The sequence below is a fragment of the Diabrotica virgifera genome, chromosome 2 (genome assembly GCF_917563875.1).
Source record: "Diabrotica virgifera virgifera chromosome 2, PGI_DIABVI_V3a".
Classification (NCBI taxonomy): domain Eukaryota; kingdom Metazoa; phylum Arthropoda; class Insecta; order Coleoptera; family Chrysomelidae; genus Diabrotica; species Diabrotica virgifera.
In genome coordinates, this window is record NC_065444.1 from 106,606,740 (window position 1) to 106,631,709 (window position 24,970).

General features: G+C 32.2%; 1 protein-coding gene across 3 annotated transcripts in view; it reads left to right on the forward strand.

Moving 5' to 3' along the window:
* The window catches only part of LOC126880173 (protein draper), a 396,789-nt gene extending 374,933 nt beyond the window's left edge, over positions 1 to 21,856 (forward strand). For all 3 annotated transcript variants that reach the window (XM_050643935.1, XM_050643937.1, XM_050643936.1), the window contains 2 exons: positions 7,866 to 8,003; positions 12,246 to 21,856. In XM_050643935.1, the coding sequence (XP_050499892.1) occupies positions 7,866 to 8,003; positions 12,246 to 12,373 (266 nt within the window). In that variant the 3' untranslated portion in view covers positions 12,374 to 21,856. The remainder of the gene's footprint in view (positions 1 to 7,865; positions 8,004 to 12,245) is intronic.
* Positions 21,857 to 24,970: the final 3,114 nt, after the last annotated feature.

Here is a 24,970-nt window from a genome sequence, read left to right on the forward strand (position 1 = left end):
TCTGCAATTCTCAATTAAAATTTTAGGGAAGTAATTGTTTATCAATAATTAAATAAATTGATGACATGAAAGATTTTTTTATAGTAGATTATATATCGGGAGGCCGGCGACAATTTAACCAATAGTTTAGCAATAATTAAAATAAAATAAAATAAAAAATTTCGGTCGAAATAATAACCAGAAAGATTATGATACACCAGAATAACTATGATTTTCGTATAAAAAGCACTATACCTATTCAACGTACTTTACAGAATTGAAATTGGACTATTTGAGCGGTCTCAGGAATGTTATAAAGAAACAATTTTTTGGCTTATAAACAAATAGAACCCCTCAGAAAATATTAGATTAAATTAAATTAAGTTAACAATGTTGAAAAGGGCACGGCTTCTGTGCCCTTTTCGAAGAAAAAAAAATTGAATTGCGAGGAGTGGTTACAGGTATAACCGGTCAAATTTGACCGACATTTGCGACAGAGTTATAAACAACAGGATTTCAATCTTTGGACCATTACCTTTTTATTCCTGTCCTCTTTGTACATACAAATTTTCATATCTTCAAGACCTTCATAACAAAAAAGATTTATGTCACCAAGTTATTTAATTATTGATAAATAATTACTTCCCTAAAATTTTAGTTGAAAATTAAAGATTTTGTTTGGAAAACCCGAATTTTTCGAGGAAAATTTCCGCCGAAGGAAATCGGAAAAAAATATCTATGTGCAGAATTAAAGTACAGTGAATTTGTATGTGAGTGTTTTTGGTTTAACGTTAAAATCTTCTGAGTTACAGAGGAATAATTGAAAAAAGATTTCGGAGCGCTAATTTGTTTATAAACCAAATAGCACACTTTCTGAGGACTTTGCATAGCTATATTACTAATGTATGAAATCTTAGGATTTGATTCCAGCATGTCCAGCAATAAAATAGCTGGTACATAATTTTCCTTGTTTTATACTAATTTTCCCAGATTATTATTATTACCTTACATCTTTCATTGTGTTGGATAATTCACGTTGTGGAAATTCTCAATTATTATATTTCTAATTTAATACTATTCTGTCTAATTCCTCCAAAACCAGCGAATTTCCATAAAACCCAGCCATATTAATACCTTTTGCTTTAGTTTTCCTTCCAAGAAACAAACAAAACACATCTCCTTAACTAAACCTAACCTCGCTTTCGGCCATTCATATTCATTCATGTCCGTGTCACAATAATTTCGACTCGAAATTATAATATCAACCACTTTTTTGGAGTCACTATTAATTTCGATAAGTCGCTATTTTGTGACGTCATTTCGTTTGTTCAACTAAAATCCACAAGGCTCGCACAGTCGCATTTCAACGTCGCCATATTGATTGCGACTTGTTTTGAGTCGAAATTTGAATTAGAATTAGGGCCCAATTCTGCAGTACTGCAGCAGACGGTCTGTGGTCAAATTGTAACGATTTTGTTGGTCTTCTCTAACGATTCTCTGTGGCCAAATTGTAACGATTTTGTTGGTCACACACGATCAACATTTTTGTCATTTAGTCGAATTCGACAAAATTGAACGACGCCGCAGTATTGTGAATGACCGTCTTTATTGATTAAAATCTCTAGATTGTAAATATTTATTTCAGCAACGTTATTGTTTAAAAGTTTTGTTTTGTTTTTATTTGAGAGGTGTGTTGCTTTATTTATAAATTCTAAAATACTGAACCTCATAATCTTTTGTTGAATCGAAATTAGCAGGATGATTGAATAGTGAAAAGTGAATTAAACAAAAAAACAATGTACTGTTTCTGTATATAAAAATGTGTTTTTGAGAAACCACGGCTGCATAACAATAAAGCAACAAATGTGTAACAAATAAAGCGTTGGGCACCAATTTGTAACAATACAGCAACCACCTACATAGATCATTGGGTGCCAAATGCTTAACAATAAAACGATACCTCAGCCGTATACATAATTATAAACCAACACTTGTGATGCCAATTTTACTGTTAGAGCTGCGACTAACTATTTCTGAGGTATAGAGACGAACTTATCCATCTTAATTGCGAACTATACAATGAGAAATTTGGCAGGAACAAATGAAACATACTGAGTAGCCATATTTATCATTATATAAAAAAACAAAGTTTAGTGAGAAAATCTTGCTTAAAATTTACAATAAAATAAATATGTAAAAATATACGTATGTATAACTAATACAAAGATAGTGTCACTTCTGGAGGAGAGGCTGAATGTATTCTTCACATGGAGATAAATGTAGGCTATAGCAACAGCAGCATTGATGATGGCTGTATAGTATGGTATAACTAGACCCAAACCCAGACATCCAAAGTGAAAGTTATTCTCCAACACCAAATTGTTCTATATGGTCCACATAATATTCAGAAAAAAGTCACACCATTTTGAGAGTCGGGTTTTGGGGAGAGAGGGGGGAGAAATCGGCAAATTCGTAGTTTTTTACGTTTTTAGTAAATATTTCTAAAACTATAGGATTTAGCATAAACAACCTTCTATACCAGTGGTTCCCAAAGTTTTTTAGTTCGCGGCGCACTTAATAAACTAGAATTTTTCCGCGGCGCCCTGAGTCAAAATATTGATTTAACGTCTAACTTTAACTGTAGTTAATACGGTTTCTGTTGCAGTTGATATGGTTAGGTTACTTTAATAATAATGAAACATACTTTAAATTCACAAACAATTTATTGAAAAAATAATTACAGTAATTAATGGGATAAATGAGCTTGTTCTTGTTCATTACACAACTTTTCAAATCTCGGAATCAAACTGGACACAGCTACCCTCATTTCTTGTTCCACGTTAATTTTCGCACGACGGTATTTACTTTACCACTCAGCAGCGGATATTCATCTTTTACTGATATCCAAAAATCAGTTAGTTCCGTGCAATCAAACTTTGTCTTCAACGTATTGTCGCAAGCCAAATCAATGAGATTTTCTTCTTCTAAAGAAGTAAATTCAGAAGGAGCTTCCGCTCTAAATGGATCTTGAATCCATGCAAACTGGTCGATATTATCAGCTTGAAAGTATTTTTCGAACCATTTGATAAGCTCTGATAAGTGATCCGCAAAAATAGATTTAATATTGCAAGAGATATTAACTTCATTGGAGATAATAAACTCCTGCAACAAGGGACAACAATCATTGATATTATTATCATTAATTTTTCTCTTCTATACTTCTAATTTTTTTCTGAAAGCTGAAATCTTCTCCGCCAATTTTAAAATGTGCGTGTTGCGGCCTTGCAGGGAGAGATTCAACGCATTTAACTTTTCAAAGATATCACATAAGTATGCTAGTTGAATCAAAAAATCCGTTTCTACAAAGTACTTGGCATACTGGTGTTTTTCTTCTTCAAAAAAAAATGTACATTTCTTGCCGTAATTGGAACATACGAGACAAAACATTACCACGAGAGAGCCATCGTGAGTGGCAATAGTATAACAGAGACGTGTGTTCTGCACCCATATCCTCACACATTTTTTTGAAAAACCTTACTTTCACCGGCCTAGTTTTTATATAATTTACCACAGTTACCACACGTTCTAAGACCAAATTTAGTGAAGGACTCAGATTCTTTGATGCAAGCGCTTCTCTATGAATGATGCAATGGGTCCATACTGAATCCGGAGCTTTGTTTCGAACAAGCGCCTGTAATCCTCCATAACGGCCAGACATTGAACGACCACCATCAGTGCAAACACCAACGCACTTTGTCCACTCCAAATTGTTTTCAACCACAAATGTATTCAGGATCTCGAACAAGTCTTGCGCCTTTGTACTTGCAGTGATTTTTTTACAAAACAGAAGATCCTCCACAATGGTATTATCATCCAAGAACCTTATGTAACAAATCAAGTGTGCATCTTTACTAGAATCTGTTGCCTCATCCAACTGTAACGCAAATTCACTTTCTTTTATTTTTTCAATTATTTGATCATTAATATCCTCCGCCATACGCTGAATTCTGCGACTGATGGTGTTGTTAGATAAAGGCACCGCTGAAAGAAGTTTTCCCGCAGATTCTCCGATCATAATGTTTACCAAATCTACAGCAGCCGGTAGAATTAATTGTTCTGCGATTGTGTGGGGCTTTTAACACTTTGCAACTTTATACGCAACCTTGTATGATGCCAGCAAAGCATTTTTAGGTATCGACAAATGCTTGGAAAAGTTACCTTTTTGTTGCTTCAAATCATTTAACTTCCTGGTAAAAAAGCTACGAGGTTTGTCAGCAAAGTTTGGATGATTGGCTTCCAAGTGGCGTTTTAACTTACTTGGAAGCATGCATTCTGGAGCCAAAAGTTTCAGGCACAATACACATTGTGGTCTCTCTTCATCATTGACGTTTGTTGATGTAAAGCCAAAATCCAAATAGCTGTCATCATATTTACGGTATTTTCGTTTCTTCACGACTCTACCACTAGTTTGTGGTGCATCCACTTTATTTTTAGAACCACCTTGTTTATTTAAATTCAAAAACTTTTCCATTTTTACAGCAACTTTTGTACACAAGTAGGTGAAACAACCTTGTTTATATTCACACTGATAAATGAAACGATGCGAACAGTATGAAACTACAAATTCAACTAACTAAAATTTAGATAAGTAAAAATTCATAGTTTTAAAATGTGCACGTGCAAAGAGACGATTGTATTTGCCGACCGGCAGTGATTTATGGCCTGTCGGTCCGAAGTCAATTTACAGTAGTAAGAGAATTGTTTCGTGGAATTTAAAATATCGAGGATATATTGTCGGCATCAAATAAAATTACTAATAACTGAACTCGTTTATCATGGGAAACATTTTTATATAGGTATATTTTAAAAGTTAAAAAGTTGTCATAACAACTTTAGTTTAATGTTTAATACTTGAAGATAATTATGTGATTATGTCTAATATTGGAAGAAAACTTTCGCGGCGCCCCTGTAGTATAGCCACGGCGCCCCAGGGCGCCGCGGCGCACAGTTTGGGAAGCACTGTTCTATACAAAAATGTTCTACATTAAATTTGAAATAAAAAAGGTCCTATGCATAATCCTTCTAAAATGAACGGTTTCAAAGTTATAATTGGTCCAAAAAAAGCCTAACCCAAACATCCAAAGTAAAAGTTTTCCTCAAACACCAAATTGTTCTATATGGTCCACATATTGTTCAGTAAAAAGTTACACCATTTTGAGCGTCCGATTTGGGGGGGAGATGGGGGAGAATTCGGTAAATTAGTAGTTTTTTTACGTTTTTCGTCAATATTTCTAAAACTATACTTTAGCGTAACAATTTTCTATACAAAAATGTTCTACATAAAATTTTAAACAAAAAAGGTCCTATACATAATTGTTATAAAATCAACGGTTCCAGAGTTACGGAGGGTGAAAAGTGGAGGTTTTCGATACTTTTTATATTTTTTGGGCAATTTCCTACTGATTTTCTTTAACAGGATTGGGTTTTATAAATCAAATTTGCTATTTCAGTGGCCGATGGTATGTTAGTGATAAGCTCTTGAAGAAACATCAACCTCACCACCCAAAATCATCATCAATTTCCCAAAAAATATAAAAAGTATCGAAAACCTCCACTTTTCACCCTCCGTAACTCTGGAACTGTTGATTTTATAACAATTATGTATAGGACCTTTTTTGTTTTAAATTTTATGTAGAACATTTTTGTATAGAATATTGTTTACGCTAAAGCATAGTTTTAGAAATATTGACGAAAAACGTAAAAAAACTACTAATTTACCGACTTCTCCCCCATCTCCCCCCAAACCGGACGCTCAAAATGGTGTACCTTTTTACTGAACCATATGTGGACCATATAGAACAATTTAGTGTTGGAGGAAAACTTTTATTTTTGATGTCTGGGTTAGGCCTTTTTTGGAAAAATTATACTATACTACCTCTGTAACTTTGGAACCGTTCATTTTAGAAGGATTATGCATTGGACCTTTTTTATTTCAAATTTAATGTAGACCATTTTTGTATAGAGGTTGTTCATGCTAAACCGCATAGTTTTAGAAATATTGACAAAAAACGCAAAAAACTACAAATTTACCGATTTCTTCTCCCTCTCCCCCCAAACCCGACGCTCAAAATAATGTGACTTTTTTCTGAACATTATGTGGACCATATAGAACAATTTGGTGTTGGAGGAGAACTTTCACTTTGGATGTCTGGGTTATGCCATCTTTTGGATCAATCTTATCATACTAGTAATGATAGCCTCATTTATGTTGGCTGTAGTAAGTAGCATTGATGTTGACTTGCTAGATCCCTTTAATAAGCAGTTTTTATGGCGAACACCATGTGGTGTTAATTGGGTAGCCCCACCAAAAAGAGGAACCAGAAAAGGCACAATAATAAAAAACTACAAACAAGAAATCTTGTGTTAGCTGACAGCATAAAGTTAAATGTCTTGCTTATCATGAAGTTAAAGAAATTAATAATTAAAGAAGTTAAAGAAATTAATCAAAACATTATATCTAGAGGAGTCAATGTAGATCGAAAACTTGCATTGTTTCGAAAAAAAAATCAAACAAACTTATATTTTTCTAAAACCTTTTTTGATAGTTTATAATATGTTTTAGTAAGAAGTTCTACTCATAGTTTTAGCCGCTAATTGTTTATTAATTTGTTTATACAATAAAAGCTATTTTGTATAATATAATTTTAAAAATATCGGTGCATTCATCATTTTACTTTGATCAAAAAGTTTGTGTTTTATTTTTGATTATGCTGAATCCGAATCTGACATTACAATTTGAAAATTAAAAAAACATTTTTTGAACCCTTATTGGAAACTTTTTTATGATCAATTTTACAAAATAACAGAGTTATTCTTCGTAAAATGCTCTGCATTGTGTAAAATCTAAGATACAACCATCAGATATCAAATTTTATCAATTTTTATACGAGGTGTATACAAAAATGAATTTAGGACAAGAGTAAAGTACCTTTATATTTCACAATATCAAAAATTGTTGGTATGAAAAGTTGTTTGGAATTAAAAACTATGTTTTGATATGCAATTACATCGTTTAGAACGATGTTTGAAAAATAATTTGTGTAAGTTTCAGATTTATATAGGTAAAATTGTATTATTAACACATTTTTAAATCATTTTTAAACAAAATCCCTGTAAAGTCCCACTTTCCACCCATACTGCACTTTTGCACATATTTTTTTTCTTCGTAATATAACTATAAGATAGCTTTAATGTTCTTCTTTCATTTCCAATTTGTAAAATTTTATTTGATCAATTTGTTAAAAAGTTATGTTAAATTAACTCAAGCATGCGTTCCGCTGAACGTTGCCATAGAGTGCGCCAATGTTTGTGAGAGGGGTGACTCGAGCGTTATAAATAAAAATGATAGAATCTGTAGATTTAATTTTACAAAAATCTTTATAAGGTTTTTTGTGTAAAATTTTCTGAATCTTTTATTGGTCAGGTCAGTTTTTTTCTAAAATTTATATTTTCCTAGGTATTAAAAAAACAACTAACTTCGCAGTTCATTTGTTTAATAAAAAATGAAGCACCCACTTTTGGAGTAGAACTTTTTGACATGTTGTTTATTATACATTTCTTAATGAAATTATAAAAAGTTCCATCTTGTTTGATTTTTTTCCTAAGTTAAAACCCCATTGACTCCACATCTATTCCTAGAACGGTCGGAGTGTACAGATCGGTTAATCCGATGGCCGGTAACTGTCAAGCCGTTTAAGTACTTTCCGGTACTTTCTTTGTCAAATTCGATATTAAGTTTTTAATTCTCTTTTGGTTTTTGACGTCTATCCTTATCAGAGTACAGACAATTTTCATTGATTTTATTCTATGCTTCTATTTTTTTTTAGGTATGTACGAACCGACCATAGACGAATTAAGAACTCTGAAAAATAGAGAAGCAGATGCGACGAATCCGAACATTTATCAGAGTATTGAAAAATTAGATCACGTTTATGACGAAATTAAACAAAAAGATGTAAATATCGGTAAGTTGATTTCCAAATTTTTTTAAATAAGTATTACAAATTTTTGATAAACTACGAAATATTTATTATTAAACCTTAAGTACTTGTTTTTTAAAGCGATTAATGCACGTATTTTTAAATAGGTATTTACATGTGGAAGTATACCAAGTAAGTTAATTAAATGTTGTCAGGTGCTCATTTAAAAAAATACTGTACTAGTACATTATACAGTGATGAGCGTGCTAATAACCGGCAAAATAGCGCAAAAGATGGAAAACATATTAAATTGTGAGATAAAAAGAAATAAAACTAGTAGAGTTGTTAAATTTAGCGATAGTAACATATAAATTGACATTATATTGATTGTTTCCCACCTTTAGACGTATCAGAGGAGTATGCCAACTAAAACTGTCACTGTGACTGCATTTCTCAAATTCGTTCGATACGTCTAAAGGTGGGAAACAATCAATATAATGTCAATCTATAAGTTTCTATCGCTAAATTTAACACCTCCACTAGGTTCATCTCTTTTTATCTCACAAGTTAATATTTTTTCCATCTTTTGCGTTATTTTGCCGGTTATTAGTGCGTTCATCACTGTATACCCATGTACTGAAAAACAAACATTTTATATAGACAATTTTAAAATGGTTATAATTTATTCCCTGTACTTCTTTCCCATCTCCTGTTTATTGTTTTCTGATTTGAACTCCTTATTTCGTATTCTATCTTGCTTGCTTTCTTCTTTCTGGAAATTTTCAATTTTAGGTTGCTTTCTTCCATTACTTTTCTTCGTTCATTCGGAGACTATGTGTCACTACAATTTCCACTGTTATATTCCTACACCTGTATAAGTATCTTTTTGTTTCGAATAATTTCTTTTATTATTTAGTTACTTACCTCATCAGGATATTCTACGCCCAGATAACAATACAAACTTGTTTCAAACTAGCAACAAGTTTGATATATCAAACTTGAAAGCTTGCTGCAAGTTTGCCATGGCAACTCTGCAAACTTGCAGCGAGTTTAAATCAAACTTTCTAGTTACAGTGTGACAAACTTGCATGAAGTTTGGTTTTTCAAACTTGATACAAACTTGATATTACAAACTTGCTGAAGATTTGTTTTGTTTTGTTTAATGAAGTTTGTTTTTTCAAACTTCATACAAACTTGCTTAAGGTTTGTTTTGGCATATTAGCCACAATTTGAATAAAACAACGTGAATAAAAAATACAATACCATTTTATCGTGACCCGTCAAAATAGCCCGGTCAAAACAGCCCCGTCAAAAAAGCCCCGTCAAAATAGCCCGGACACAAAATAGCCTCGACAAAATAGCCCGCTAACAAAATAGCCCCGACAAAATAGATCGCACACAAAATAGCCACGGTCAAAACAGCCCCGGCTAAAATAGCCCCGGCTAAAATAGCCCCGGCTAAAACAGCCTCTTAGAAAACACCTCCAATAAAAAGTTTTACCTTTTAATGGAGTATTTTTTGTACCATTTATTTTAAATTACTATTCTAATTGGGAAATAAGCCACAATTTACTTAAAAAATTATTTTATTAACGTTTCGACTTCCACTTCGGACGTCGTTGTCAAAATACAAAATATTAATAAATTAAACAAAAATGTTGTTGCTTAGTAAAAAAATTCTTCTAATAATTTAATTTAATTTGACTCATTCATATCGGTCATTCAGACGTACAGTATGGTGCAAATGGAAGGAATAAATTCGTTATTTCGTAAACCGCGACGTTAAGGAAAAATCGTGAAATAGATCGATTTTTATTTTTAACTTACGATATTCTGTCATATGTGATACTAGTGACGTCATCCATCTGGGCGTGATGACGTAATCGATGATTTTTTAAAATGAGAATAGGGGTCGTGTGCTAGCTCATTTGAAAGGTTATTTAATTCTCTATTTAGTAATATAAACAATTACATAATTATTTATACATGGTGTCCAAAAACTTTTTTTAATTTAAATTATTTGACAAAAAAAGAATGAAATAAACATTGATTTTCGCTTAAATTAAATGTTCAAACTTCCAAGAGGCAGAGAAGACAGGACTCGAGTTCTCTGAAAAGACCATTTTATTTAATGTGGTTAAGATTTAGTGAAGATGTGAATAGAGGATAATTTACATTTCCGAAAAAATGTATTTTTAAGGGATTATTTCATGATGAATTCTGAAGGGAGCTTTTTTGTCGGGGCTATTTTGTCGGCGGGCTATTATTCCGCGGCTATTTTGTCTGCAGGCTATTTTGTCGGAGCTATTTTGTGTGCGGGATATTATGTCGGGGCTATTTTGTCGGAGCTTTTTGGACGGGGCTATTTTGACGGGGTACCCCATTTTATGTAACTAATTATTAATCACTCAACTAAAAGCTAAAAATACAATCTATTGTCTAATATTATTCATTGGATTACGATGTGGATTACAACCCTCCGCTTTAGGTTACGATGCTCGGTTTTGTCTATCAGCTCTGAAACAATGAATAGAAATTGTTATAAACTCTTGCTGTGTGAACAGAATTAATCTATGCTATTAAAAGAGGTAAAAAGATGTTAAACTAACAATTTTACAATAAAACCTAAAATTTATTTATATATAATTTTATTAGGTATATATTATAATATAGTCGATCAGATTAGCCAAGCGGACTGAGGCGCACGATTGACAAATCTATAGTGGATATGCGGTCGAGGCGATCGAGGTTCGAGCCCCAGCATGGTGAATAGAAAAATAAAAAGGCTGACGTCGTAGTCTAAAATTCTAAAAAGAATCTACGACTTGGTCTGGAATAAGCTGGTGTCTGATCGGCCTAAGGAGGAGCAGTACGGCAAGGGATAAGGGCTTGCGGCTCGGTGACACTCCACCATAGATCCCTACCGCAAGGGCGTTGACGCCTAAAAACGGTGTATATATATATATATATATATATATATATATATATATATATATATATTATAATATATAATTTATTTTAAATAGTATGTAAATACAGCTAGAAGCTACAAAAAACATAAAAAAACTTAACTCAATGCCAGCAAAGCATAAATAATACTAATCGGTAATCACCATAAGCAAGTTGGTCTATGAAAAACTGAAGAAAATAAAGTTCAGCTTAGTAATAACAATTAAGGTAATAGTCTCGGAGAATTGTACGGTAAATTTAAGTTGTAAAAAACTCTAAGAAAAATATAACAACAAAGAACATAACCACAAATTATCACAGCGTACTTATATATTTCCCGTGCAGCCGTCGAGTGAGCTTTTTCGCTCAACTTACCTTAAAAATTCTCACTTTTATGAAAAAATTCCCTTCTATTTACAAAATCTGAGAAAATATGTTGATTTATTTTCAAATATTTTGATTTTTTAAATAATTTACAATTTGGACTGGAGCAATAATACCCTTTTGAGTTAACTTTTATGTTGAAAATTCTCGTAAAAATGGAAATTTTCCTCCGGTAACGTTTGTTACCGGAGTTAACTTTGTTAAAAATGGCATACATTTTTATTTCATTTTACATATATTAGTTTTACTCCTTTGAGTAACTAGGTCCATTTTCCGTTGGAATTTACCACCTGAACAGACGGGGTAGTGAATTGTAAGTTTTTGAATTCCCTCTTGTCTTCTTCGCTTCAGCATCTATCTGGCTTGCAATTTTTAGGAGCCATGGAGGTGTTACCAGGAAAATGGTCCAATAAGTTTTCAATTAAATATCTTTCAGGAATATTTTTAATATTTTTCAATATTTTTAATATTTCTATTAGGTTGAAAACTTTGACTTTCAGCTTTCAGTTGCCAGATGTCGTTAGACACCTACTCCATAAACGTCAGTTTCAATGCGGGGATAAGCTCTCGGAGTTTCATCACTTGGGGCAGAGAGCAGCAAGCCTACGCCTCTCTGATGATGACTCCAACTAGAGTCGAAAATCGTCGATTTAGAGTGCTGGATTGCGCTCTCTGTTCTAAGTGAAAAATAAGACAGTTTTGCCTTCGCATTGCAACTGAATAAAAATGGTGTACATTTTTATTTCATTTCCAAAAAGTATCCGGCATTTCTCAATTACAGGGATCAATAAATATCATAAAATGGCACACTAATTTGTCATTTTTCTGCATCACCTTTACATCTTCAGAAATTTGTACTTAGTTTGGATTTAGCAGAACGAGAAATTTAGGATTTAGCAGGTTTTCATTCTGATGCGCTCACATATACTAATTAACTTATTGATTTTTTTTTAGAAATGGAATACGACCATCTCGACTATACGAGGCCTGCGAGCAGTTTAAAACCACATTACCAAAGGATGGCTAGTCCTTTCGGTTCCAGGGATTTAACAAAAGACGATAAGATCGGACCTGCCGAGTAGATAATCATCCATTAGTAGCTTCTTTATCCACCTATTTATTACTCAATATTTTTTACGCAAATTCGATAATATAGCTAGTAAAATAATACTTCCTATTAAAAACACTTCAATGGAAAATATAAAATATTAGGAATGTCTAGTTTAGCTACTTTAAACTGTATTTGATTTCTCCACCTAAATAAATACCATGATACGAGAGGATACGTTTGGAAATTTTATATACTGATATAGTTTTTCCATTATATTTTTGCACAAACGTCATGATTCATTTGCAAACAAGTTAAATCCAAACATTAAGTGAAAGGCTGTAATTAGTAAATGTCTGTTACCGGTGGATGTATTTTATAAAGTTATATTGTACTGTACGTTTATATTTAACTTTGTTATAATATACCTATTTAACACAATGTCATATAACGTATAATTATAACGTCAAAGACATGACGTATTGTTTATCCTTGTTTAAATTATTGAGGTTTCTATGAACAAGCTGTTTAATTTTGCGATACTGGTTTCTGTGAGTAATAAAGAGACCTAATTTAAAAAGTAATTCGTGAATAATTGCATGCATGTGCAAAGATATAATGGAAGAACTATATGTTATCGTTCACCTTTAATTGCTATTGATCATTGGCATTATCATCTATTGGTTCCATGACATGTTTGATTAATGCTTGTCATACTTTGATGTGCATATTTCGATATGAATCACATTACTGATTACGTTATTTTTTATATTTCTACCATTTCTTGTGCCTACGGTATACAGAGAAGGTAAACTTATCACAAAACATCAGGAAGGTTGCAAATACGCATGCTCGAAACAAAAATGAATCTTGAAAACATTGACTATTTTAATTTCACGCTGAATTGTATACAATATCTTGCATTAAAATAAAATCTAGACAAATAGAACCACAGATAAATCTATTTTACATTATTTTAACAATGATTGCTTTTCCATTGAAGTGTTTTAAGGATATCTAGATGTTTTAGTTCTGAATTTTCATTTTTTTTATTAAGTGACATAAGCGGGCGTGGGGATGATAGAATATTAACTATGATGTTAAGACTTTTATTACCTTCCCGGTATTATCTAATGTAACTGTATATTCGATTCAAAGTTCCAGAGTGACAGCGTTTTGTACAAGATGTTGTACGTAAAATAAAATCAAAAATAGTAGATCATACGTTTTAGTTCAGGCATGGTTAAATAGTAGACAATAGATGGATAAATCACATCATAGAATGGAGTCCTACATAAAGAAGAACGCCAAATAAAAAAGTTAAAACTATACTGTGGCGGAATTCGAAGAACTGAACATAATCAAAAATTAAATTGAAGAACAAGGACCCATTGGATCCTATGCTCTCGAATTATCGGAGCAATTCGGCGGAATTCGAAGAACTGAACATAATCAAAAATTAAATTGAAGAACAAGGACCCATTGGATCCTATGCTCTCGAATTATGCTATGAATTCGAAGAACTGAACATAATCAAGAATTAAATTGAAGAGCATAGGACCCATTGGCTCCTATGATCTTCAATTTAATCATAGATGAAATCATCAAAAGCGCCGACAAAGGCAGAGGATAGAGAAAGGGAAACAAAGAAGTAAAAATACTGTTACGCAGACGACAGAATATTGGTAGACAAAGATGAAGACAGTCTGCAAAAATTAGTCCACAGATTTAACTAAGTCTAAAGTGATTTACTAAGCGTGAAAGTCTAAATAATTATTGTAGTCTATTACCCGGTAAAATTTGTTAAAACTGTCCCTATCTGACTGAAATACTATCAATAAATGATTTGTCCAGACACGATAAAGTAAAGTACAGCTAAGAGACGGAAAGGCAGAGCCGAAAAATTTCTCTGAATTTACTAAAGCTAGATATTTCACAGTTGATTACTGTGATCTGTGATTGTGTAGAGAAACATACTGCGGTCGGTCAAGCGAAACGTAGAACAGGTGGTACTGACAGCTTGTCAAAGTTGCTTACCTGCAGAGGTAATTAAATCAATTTACTTAGGATGAAAATCAGTACACACATTCTAAATTGAATATAAATAAAAGTTATTATAGTCGGTCAGCTGTATGACGGAACGGAGCCGGTCGGCCGGCCCCAATGAATGTACAGTGTTATTCACTATATTTTGACCCCCTTGTAAACTGCTTTATTTACAGAATTAGAAAAAAATGTAAAATATAAGAGTTATTCGATTTTTTAATTATGATTTTTTGACATATATATTGTACTACTGACGTCATCCATCTGGGCGTGATGATGTAATCGACTATTTTTTTTAAATGAGAATAGGGGTCGTGTGCTAGCTCATTAGAAAGGTTATTCAATTTTCTATGCAGTAATATAAACCGTAAGATCATTATTTATACAGGGTGTCCAAAAAAAACTTTTGAATTATTAAATAAACAATTAATTTAAATAAAAATTTTTTTTTAGACACCCGGTATAAACAATGAGGTTAATGTTTATATTACTGAATAGGGAATTGAATAACCTTTCAAATGAGCTAGCACACGACCCCTATTCTCATTTAAAAATATAGTCGATTACGTCATCACGCCCAGATGGATGGCGTCACTAGTACGATATATATGTCAAAAAATCATAATTTAAAAGTTAAATAAGTTTTGTATTTGACATTTTTTCTAATTCTGTAAATAAAGCAGTTTAGAGGGGGTCAAAATATAGTGAATAACCCTGTACATTCATTGGGGCCGACCGACCGGCTCTGTCCCGTCATACAGCTGACCGACTATAATAACTTTTATTTATATTCAATTTATGTGTGTACTGATTTTCAGCCTTAGTAAATGGATTTAATTACCTTCGCAGGTAAGCAATTTTGACAAGCTGTCAGTACCACCTGTTCTAAGTTTCGCTTGACCGACCGCAGTATGTTTCTCTACACAATTACAGTAATCAACTGTGAAATAACTAGCTTCAGTAAATTCAGAGAATTTTTTCAGAACTGCCTCTTGGACTATAACATTTTGAGACTTAAAATATCTTAAAATTAATATAATACAGTGGAACCCCGATAAGTCGGCCCCCGATAACCCAGAAGTCCGGCTAACCCAGACCGATTTTCATCAGAAAAACATTTCAACAATAAAAATGTATGTATTATAATATTTGAGAGATAATGTGTATTTGTGTAATTTGAACTATACGATAGTAAAAATAACTCATGGTACACGGCGGCAGAGCGATTCTCTGATTATCGGAAACAACATGCACATGTAGTATTCCTTTATTTATTTCAAACTGTCTTAGCGTTGATTAAAAAAGACTGAAAGACTATTTAAAAAATTATTTTTTTAACAATGGCCTTAGTTTTCACTGTTCTTAAATAACATAGCATCGTTCCGATTGTGACTGTATTGTGTGTAGTACAGTCTTGTATTGTTCGTCTCCGTTTGCTTAGGTTTGTCTTTGCGTGGTTTTAGTCATTTAGATGTGTAGGTACTGTGCATATATATTTCATGTTATTTCAATTATAACGGAGTTTACCTGTAAGTATACCGTATTTTATTAATTTTTACCATAATCCCCGGCTAACTCGGATTTTCGATAACCCGGATCGGCCGCGGTCCCGATTAATCCGAGTTATCGAGGTTCCACTGTATATCAATTTTATGAATACTTGAAGCATTTTTTACAATTTTACATCTTATACAGGACGCTGTATTACTTTTAGTAATTTTAAGACTGGACAATATAGAATAAGAAGTGTTTGTTGCGGACCCTGATATTCAGGGAACTTTTTTCGATACCTTTCTTTAAAATAAAAAAAAAAAAAAACAAAAATTATGAACTATTTTTGATAAAGGATACTTTTCCAATAAATTTTTCGTGGTTGCGTAATACAAAAATATATTAAAAAACATAAATTTGGAAGTCAACCTGATAAACTTATTGATGCAGAGTTAGTTGAAACAAATATTCGAATAGTGAATAAACTCCTAAGTGGAGCCTAGAGATTTAGAGAAAACGCGCCATTGATTCTAATTTGCACCTAATTCCAAGCACCTATCTCGTCCATGATGGATCTTCTCCAAGTTTGTGCTGCGCGACCCCTCTTTCTTTTTACTTGCGAGTTTCACTCTAGGGCGGTCTTGACAATACTGGAGTTATTTTTCGGAGTGTGTGACCGATCCAACCCCCCTTTCTGAAGTTTATTTCATTTTCTACCCTGTTTTGTTCAGTCACGTGTAGTAGATCTTCGTTTCTGATGATGTTAGGCCAGAAAATACGAACAATTCTACGTAAAAATTTGCTAACAAAGACCTGTAGTTTGTCTGTGAGGGATTTTGTCACTTTCCAGGTTTCACATTCGTAGAGTAAAACAAACATGACATTTGACTGGAATATTTGGATCTTTGTCCTTATAGTATACACGCCATACCTCCAAACAGGATTGAGCATGCTGAATGCTTGCTGATCTTTTCGTATCCTCATACGAATATTGTCTTCTGTACCTCCGTTTTCTGTTATGACACTTCCAAGATATGCAAAGTTTTCCACATTTTCAATCTGCATGTTGTCGATACATAGTAAATAGCATTTACAAATTTCCTTGCATTTATTTTCATGGACTTGGTTTTAGTAATATTGATTTTCAAACCTATTTTATTGGCTTCAGTGGAAAGTGATTCCAATTGGTCAGCCACATCTTTGAACCTTTGTCCTGATAGGTCTGGATCACGCGTTCCAAAAAAAAGTTAATTAATAGCAAGCTGAAAATGTGTTAATAGCTTAACGGTGTCTAGTCGGACAAACTTTGATGTATGGGAACACTGGAACAGGGGAAGTTTTAATTGTGGAATAGGTTAAAAATTTGGAACGTCAGACTACGAAAACGTCCCATGTATTTTGTCGGGCAGAACTTCCAATTGGTGTGTTGTCCTTTCATTAAACTCTCATGCAAAAATCAGACTGTTATTTATCACCAACGTAATTCCTGTTATTTGACATGTTCTACTGTCGTGACTTATTAAAATGCCCAGTTGGTGTGCTAATAGTAGTCTGATTTTTGCATGAGAATTTAATGAAAGGGTAACAAATCAGTTGGAAGTTCTCTCCGACAAAATACATGGGACGTTTTCGCAGTCTGACGATCCAAATTTTTAACTTGTTCCCAATTAAAACTTCCCCTGTTTTAGTGTTCCCATACATCAAAGTTTATCCGACTAGACACCGTTAAGCTATTAACAAATTTTCAGCTTGCTATTAATCAACTTTTTTTTCGTACGCGGGATGCAGACCTATAATAGGCAGATATCGTCGGCGTATTCTAGATCGCTTAGGCATGTGGTTAACGTCCATTGTATCCCTCTTGTGTCGGAGTCTAGTTTGGAGAGAACATAGTTTTAATGTTTTGAAGTTATTTCCTTGTGAACTTTTACTTTTATCAAGGCTTTACAATAGGGTTAACCTCGAAATTATAAGGTCGGAACTAGTTTATTGACGTATCGACTTGTACGCTGTAAACTATACATCATACATATAATAGCATGACACCATTAATTCAATTTCTAAATACATATAATAGTATATTCTTCCATATATGTGGTTTTGAATAGGATCGTATCCATCTTGGTGTCTATGCATTTTGGATTTATCATAGTTACGCGTGACGTTGCGACCCTGACAGAAATGGTGGTGACATCTGGTGACTGTCTCAATTAGAATCAAATAGATTTATTCATTGCGTTGACCAACTATTCTTTTTTAAACGATGGACTAGGTGAAGATCGGTGCACTTAATGGTGACCTTAATTGAACTCATCGAGAAGTTTATCAGGTTGATTTTTGAAAATACACAATCATTAGTCTAGAGAGGATACAGTATCATTTTCATAAGAATAAAAAAATCACAGACACATTGGTTATAGAGTGATACAAATGAAATAGTTTTTGACAGCATGTTATATATTTCAAACCATTTTGTGCTGGTTGTTTTTCTTCATCTTTATATATTTCCTGTATTTTATCTAAAGGATGGATGAGGATTTAAATTTCTATTTTATCCGTTATTTTTTATCTTTTTATTTAATTTCTTTTATAATTGTCTCATTTTTCTTGATATGTCATCTCGCTATTTTATTTTTAAACTCTTTTATACGTTAATGCATAAAAGCTATATAGCTAAAACATTAAATCAAATTGCTCATATTAAGGTGCCAAATTTAAAATCTTCTCAAACGAACAAACATTTTTTGAAACCTTTTACAATTTAGGTATGATCACTTTAATAAACGAATCTTTATAGATGAAAGTGTAATGAAAATTTAAGAGAAATGACCAATTGTGTTAAAATTATCTTTTTAAACTATTTATATGTCGTCTGCGATTAATATCAGTATAAACATATCTGTAAGATACTTATCTTCCTTTGAATGTATTTTAATCCAGTCTTTAAGTAGATATTTTTTATAATTTATGATAATGCTCAAACTAGCAGCAATAATTTATTTGTTACAAACAATGTTCTTAAAAACAATAAGTGTATTAAAAGCAGCTAGAAACGTTTACAAATAGCATTCAAAACTATTATCTTTGTATGTCTGTATGGTGTTTTTTTTTCATATATGAGCTTTAATTGGTGTAATTTTTCTCAGAGGCTTCTTTCAGTGCGTCACAGTTTTTCGATATCTTTCTAACACATTAAGTTGGACGTGACATAAAAAAAGGTACGTCCGTGATTATAATCATTTATAATATTTATTCTAGTTGTTGTTAAATGGCGCTATAATAAAAAAACATGATTTACGTATTATCTATACGTCTAAAATCTGTAATTTATACGACTATACAAATCAAAGAACATACCTTTTTATAAATTAAATAAACACGATTGATTTGTTTTTATACCAAATTGCAAATAAAAGGGTTATACTGCAATAACCTTTTCATATTTGGCTGATTACTTTTCTGACAACTGTCAGATTTAACTAAAATGCCATGCAAGGATTCTCTACATTCTTAAAATTATAATATATGACGTCAAAATTAATGCCACACTGAAAGACTGAGAAAAACTTTAGATTTTATCGTATAGGTAAATCATTTTTTTTTTATTGTAGCGCCATCTATCAACAACTAGAAAAAATGTTATACATGTGTATAATCACGGACGTACCTTTTCTTCGGTTACTTGTGACGCACTGAAAAAAACCTCTGAGAAGCACAATATACGAACTTTAATTTGATGCAAATAATAACGTCAATTATTTCGCGTGTTGAATATGGCAACAATGGTTACAACATAAATTCGGCTTCGCCATACTATACAGAACTTTTGAGATAACGTTGCTTTTGAAATAACCAGGTTCAAGTTTAGATCTTACTTTCCTTATTGCTCTACCGTCCCATGATTTGTTAAATGTGACTCTAACCTGCTTTCATAAATGAGTTAATGTTTTAATTTTTGTGTATTCATAAAATAGATGTCCAACGACAATAGTTCTGTATTTTATACAGTTTGATAAAACAAAAATATCTGCTGCTCAAATTAACTGTTAATTTTTAGTTACGACAGTCTTATTGGATTTCTTATTAAAATTCAAAAATAAACTGCCGAGATAAAATAAAAAACAATTTTTATAGCAATTTTCATATTTTAGAAACTAATGTTTTTAAATATAAATAGGAAATAAAACACGAATTTACCTCTATAACTTTCTCACAAAATATTCCCTATTATATCTGTTGTTGATGCTCATATTTTGATGATTTTTAGATATTTATTATTTTGTTAACTTAAAATGTATTTAATAAAAATAATAATTCCGCTCGAATATTTTATTTTCTATTATAATTAAGGTGTATCGTTTTTGAAGAGTTTTATATATATTTTAATTGTTTTTAAAAATATATGTTTGGTCTTCAAATCCTTTATTTTCGTTTTTCTTGTAACATCTGTAAAGACAACCAACTGACAATATTTTTATTATTTTAGCTCTTTTTCATGCTATATTTAGGATGCATTTCTCAGTAATGTTCTGTATACTATAGCAGCTCCATTTCTTTTTAAACTTTTGTGTTATATCCACTTACGAAATTCTTTCGTTGTAGTTCTATAACTTTTACACTTTGACTTTCCCGTGATACTGGTACCAAAACTAAGAAGTATATACAGGATGTTTCATTAAGAATTGTCCTTACCGAAGTACAGAGTGTTTTATTACGAATATTCTAAAATGATTTTAGCCCATTGTTAAAGCACCTTTTAATATTATTTGTTCAAACTTGACACATAGTTTACACGTGTTAGAATAGTTTAACTAGTCTTAAAAGATAGTTTTCCGCTGTTACCAGAGGCGTGCTGTAGGGATATATACTTCATTTTCGCCCCTTTTCCCCTCACAATCTACGCCACTGTTTTAATAATTATTTCAGCATGTTTTCGATTCCTTGTTACTTTTTACATACATATCCTTTTGTCTCATTGCGATAAAGTAGTTTTCAAATTATTTGCGTTTAAAGATAATGGATTTAATAAGATTATGTACTTTAAACTACATTCAATAAGATTATGTGTTTAATACAATAATCTTATTGAATCCTTTACATTTAAACGAAAATAACTTGAAAACTACTTAGTCTATCGCATTGAGACAACAGGATGATATTTACTTAAAAAGTAACGAGGAATTAAATAACATGCTAAAATTATTATTACGACAGTGGCGTAGATTGAAGGGGAAAAGGGGGCGAAAAAAAAAGTATATATCCCTAGAGCACGCCTCTGGCAACAGCGGAAAATTATCTTTTAACACTAGTTAAAGTATCCTAACATGTGTATCAAGTTTGAACAAGAAATTTTAAAAGGTGCTTTAACAGTGGTCTAAAATCATTTTAGAACATTTGTAATAAAACACTCTGTATCTCGGTAAGGAAGAATATTTTATTTAAGTGTTTTGGGTTAAATCTTCGTATTTTGTGCTAAGGTTTCTCCAGTTACGATATGGACAATTCTTAATTAAACACCCTGTATATCTTCCATTAGACGTTTAGGTTCACTTTTTGGTAATCACAAAAAATATCAGTCCCAGTTTTTTAACTTCTCTTTGGTCCTCTAAGTGTACATGCCCAAAATACAAAGCAAAACTATCAAAGTTGTGATAATAATTAATAATACATTAATTTAAAAATCGTCAAAATATACTTCCATTTTTGTAAAATTAAATTTTTATCATTATAACTATTCGTATAGGTATTAAGTATATTTGATTGTCAACTTCCTTCTTTAAGAGTGTTGTGATAATTATTGTTCTATTAAAAGCAATATATTCTTTAAGTGTAATTGTCTTAAGCGTATTTTCAACGATTGTGGGTTTCTATTATATACTTTATTTTTAATTTGTACATACAATTATGATATTTTTATTTTTTATTGAAATTCTGTGATAAGTTTTATTATATTTGAATAAATCTTAGTGTCATTGTGTGATTTACTTATTTTATCTTATTACATAGGCACAGTATATAGAGGTTCCACAGTAAAACCACTCCTCTGTCGGCGCTTTGATCTCAAGAAGTAATACCGGCAGTACGCAATTGGTAATTCACCAGTGGTGGATGCGGGTTTTCCCTGTTAAAATCCGTACGTTTCTATGCGACTAGCAATGCGAGAGTGGAGCAAAAGCGACTAAGAACATTTCGCGGTCGCCATGCGCGACTACAGAATTTAGTTCCAATTTTTCGGAGAGTGGTTCTACTGTCCCTCTTTATACTGTGACATAGGTATAAAAATGGATTTTATCTAGTTGAAAAGTCTGTCGAATATAATAGACAATTTGCTCTTATTTTTTCGACTTCCAGAAAGATTTGACAAAGTAAAAAAAGTTGCTATCTTAAAAGTACTATCAGAATGCAGAATAGACCACAGGCACCTATGCGAATATTATTTGAAATATTACGAAAATGCGACAACTGTTAATCTCCATTTCATGCCTAAGAAGATAAAAATTGGCAGAGGAATGCGGTAATGAGATACCTTGTCGCCAAAATTATTTATAAGAATTATGGAGTATGTATTACAGATGACATAACAGATGACTTGAGAAACTAGAGGTATGTTACAACAACTACAGAGATGAAGTAAAAGACAGACGTACTCTCAATCATTTATTGTAACTTCCGACGACCGGTTTCGCTCTCTAAAGTATGCAGAGCATCTTCAGGTCAACGGTTACAAGTCACTAAATGCTACAAATAAAACCAGAGTTAGAACAATGTCTGGTTGTAAAAGATGCTAACGATCCATAAGATCAAGCCAATATTGAACAACAGATTTTTGCAGTAACTCAAGCGCGTCAGATTATCATATGGGGAGAAACCTGGTACCCTGCAGATGTACCTCTACCATATATATTGGCTCTTAACACAGGGGAGTTCGTTAAGGGGGCCGAAAAAAATTTAGATCAGGTAAGTCAAGTACATGCAAAAGAGTGTACATATATTTCAAAAATCGGACGAATTGAGCGGGGCGTAAGGAAATGGGAGGGTCAAAAAGTTTCACAAAAAAAAAGCGAATATTTCGCGAAATGAACTTCGAAAAACTAAAAAATACGTGTTCAATATTTTTCAAAAATCTATCGAAGGATACTAAACATGACCCCCCGCGGAGAGGGGTGGGGGAGTAAATTTAAAATTTTAAATACAAATCCGCGATATTTCGCAAAATAAACATCAGATCGAAAAACTGCAAAATACACCTATCCAATATTTTTGAAAATTCTATCGAATGGTACCAAACACGACCCCCCGCGGAGGTGGGGTGGGGGGTTACTTTAAAATCTTAAATAGTAGCCCAAAATTTTTATTGAAGATTTGGATTCTTTACGTAAAAATAAGCAACTTTTATTGGAAACATTTTTTCGAATTATGGATAGATGTCGCTATAATCGGAAAAGCGATTGTTGGAAATGGAAAATTAAATTAAAAAATGGAAAGTCCCCACTAAAATGGAAAATTTTACTTAACTTTTTTTGGTTTTAGGCCCTAATAAATACAACCCAATAGGTCCGCAAAGCGCTAGAGTGACTGCAAATTTAGCATACTTTCCTCCCCTACTATAATCAACTTTTATCATTTTATTTAGAGAAATATATAGTCCAGAGAAATAAGATTTTTCTCGTGACACATCCCCCTCCAGGCCGAAACCAAATTTTTTGAATAGTATGGACATCTATATTAATAACCTTTATGTTTCCTGCAGCCGATTTTGATGATATACATTAGTGATGTTGAAAAAGTAACTATTCGTTACAAAGTACTCGTTAGTACTTACTAATACCGAAAGTAACGATTACTAAACAGATAGGCAAATCGTTACTTTGATTACGCTGATTACTTCGTACCAATCGTATCAGAGCGAGTAACGACTATTGTATCTACAACCAGTACACTTGATTACTTTCTAGACTGACCGGAAAAATGTTGAAATAATAATGTTTGTACAGTATGATCAACAACTTTAATTTTGTATGTATTGCATTGATTTTATTAGAATTAGATCAGGGCATTTAGAAGGGCATACAAAATACCTACCTACTGAGAAATGCGATTTTCGATATGATTACCGGTACTCAAATTCAAAAGTAACAAAAGTAATCATAGTAATCAAAGTAACGAATACTGTAAATAATTATTTTTATATCGGAATACCTATACAATATATACCTACTGAGAAATACCATTTTCGATAATATCATGATTACCTCATATTATGATTACCGGTACTCAAATATAAAAGTAATCATAGTATTCAAAGTAACGAATACTCTAAATGATTACTTTATACAAAAGTAACGATTTGTAACGAATACTCGAAAGTAACTATAATCAACATCACTAATATATATAGTTATAACCAACTGAAGATAAAAACGGTAAATTTTCGCTTTTCTCGTCTATAAACAAAAAGTTAAGCATTTTAAACAAATTTGAGAGTAAGAAACTCATAAATCGTCTAAAAAATTTCAATATGGCGTTCGCTGAATATGTCTATCCTTATTGGTTGCTTAGAAAATTGCAAAATAAATAATAAATTTTGAGTTTTTATAAATATTCATAACTTATGTAAAAATTAACTTAAAACTTCTTATTGCACGAATTGCTGATACTTCTGGTGCTTAAATTATATTTTAAGTTTCAAAGCAATTGGTCAAATAGTTTAAAAGTTAGTAGAAATTGGTATAGTGATAATTCATAGCACACCAAGGCTAAAAACCATGACCTGGCAGGCATCCGCCCTGCACGTGTATCTACCAGGTGAATCGAAAAGTGCATAGTTTAGGGGTAAAAAAACTTTCTTCTATAAAGTTTAAATTTAAGTACCTATGTGTTTGAGTAAGTCATTTAGAAGAAATGTGTACAATGACAGGCGATTCTGAACAGCATAAGATCTTGCCAGGCGAGGGGAAAGATTAGGGTTTTTTCCTAAAATTATTTTTTTTTGCATCGAACAAAGTTTTTTAGGTTTTTTGAATCGTTCCAAACAGAAAAGGTCTTTGGTGACTTTTCTCTTAGGTTAATAGTTTTTGACATATAAGCGATTAAA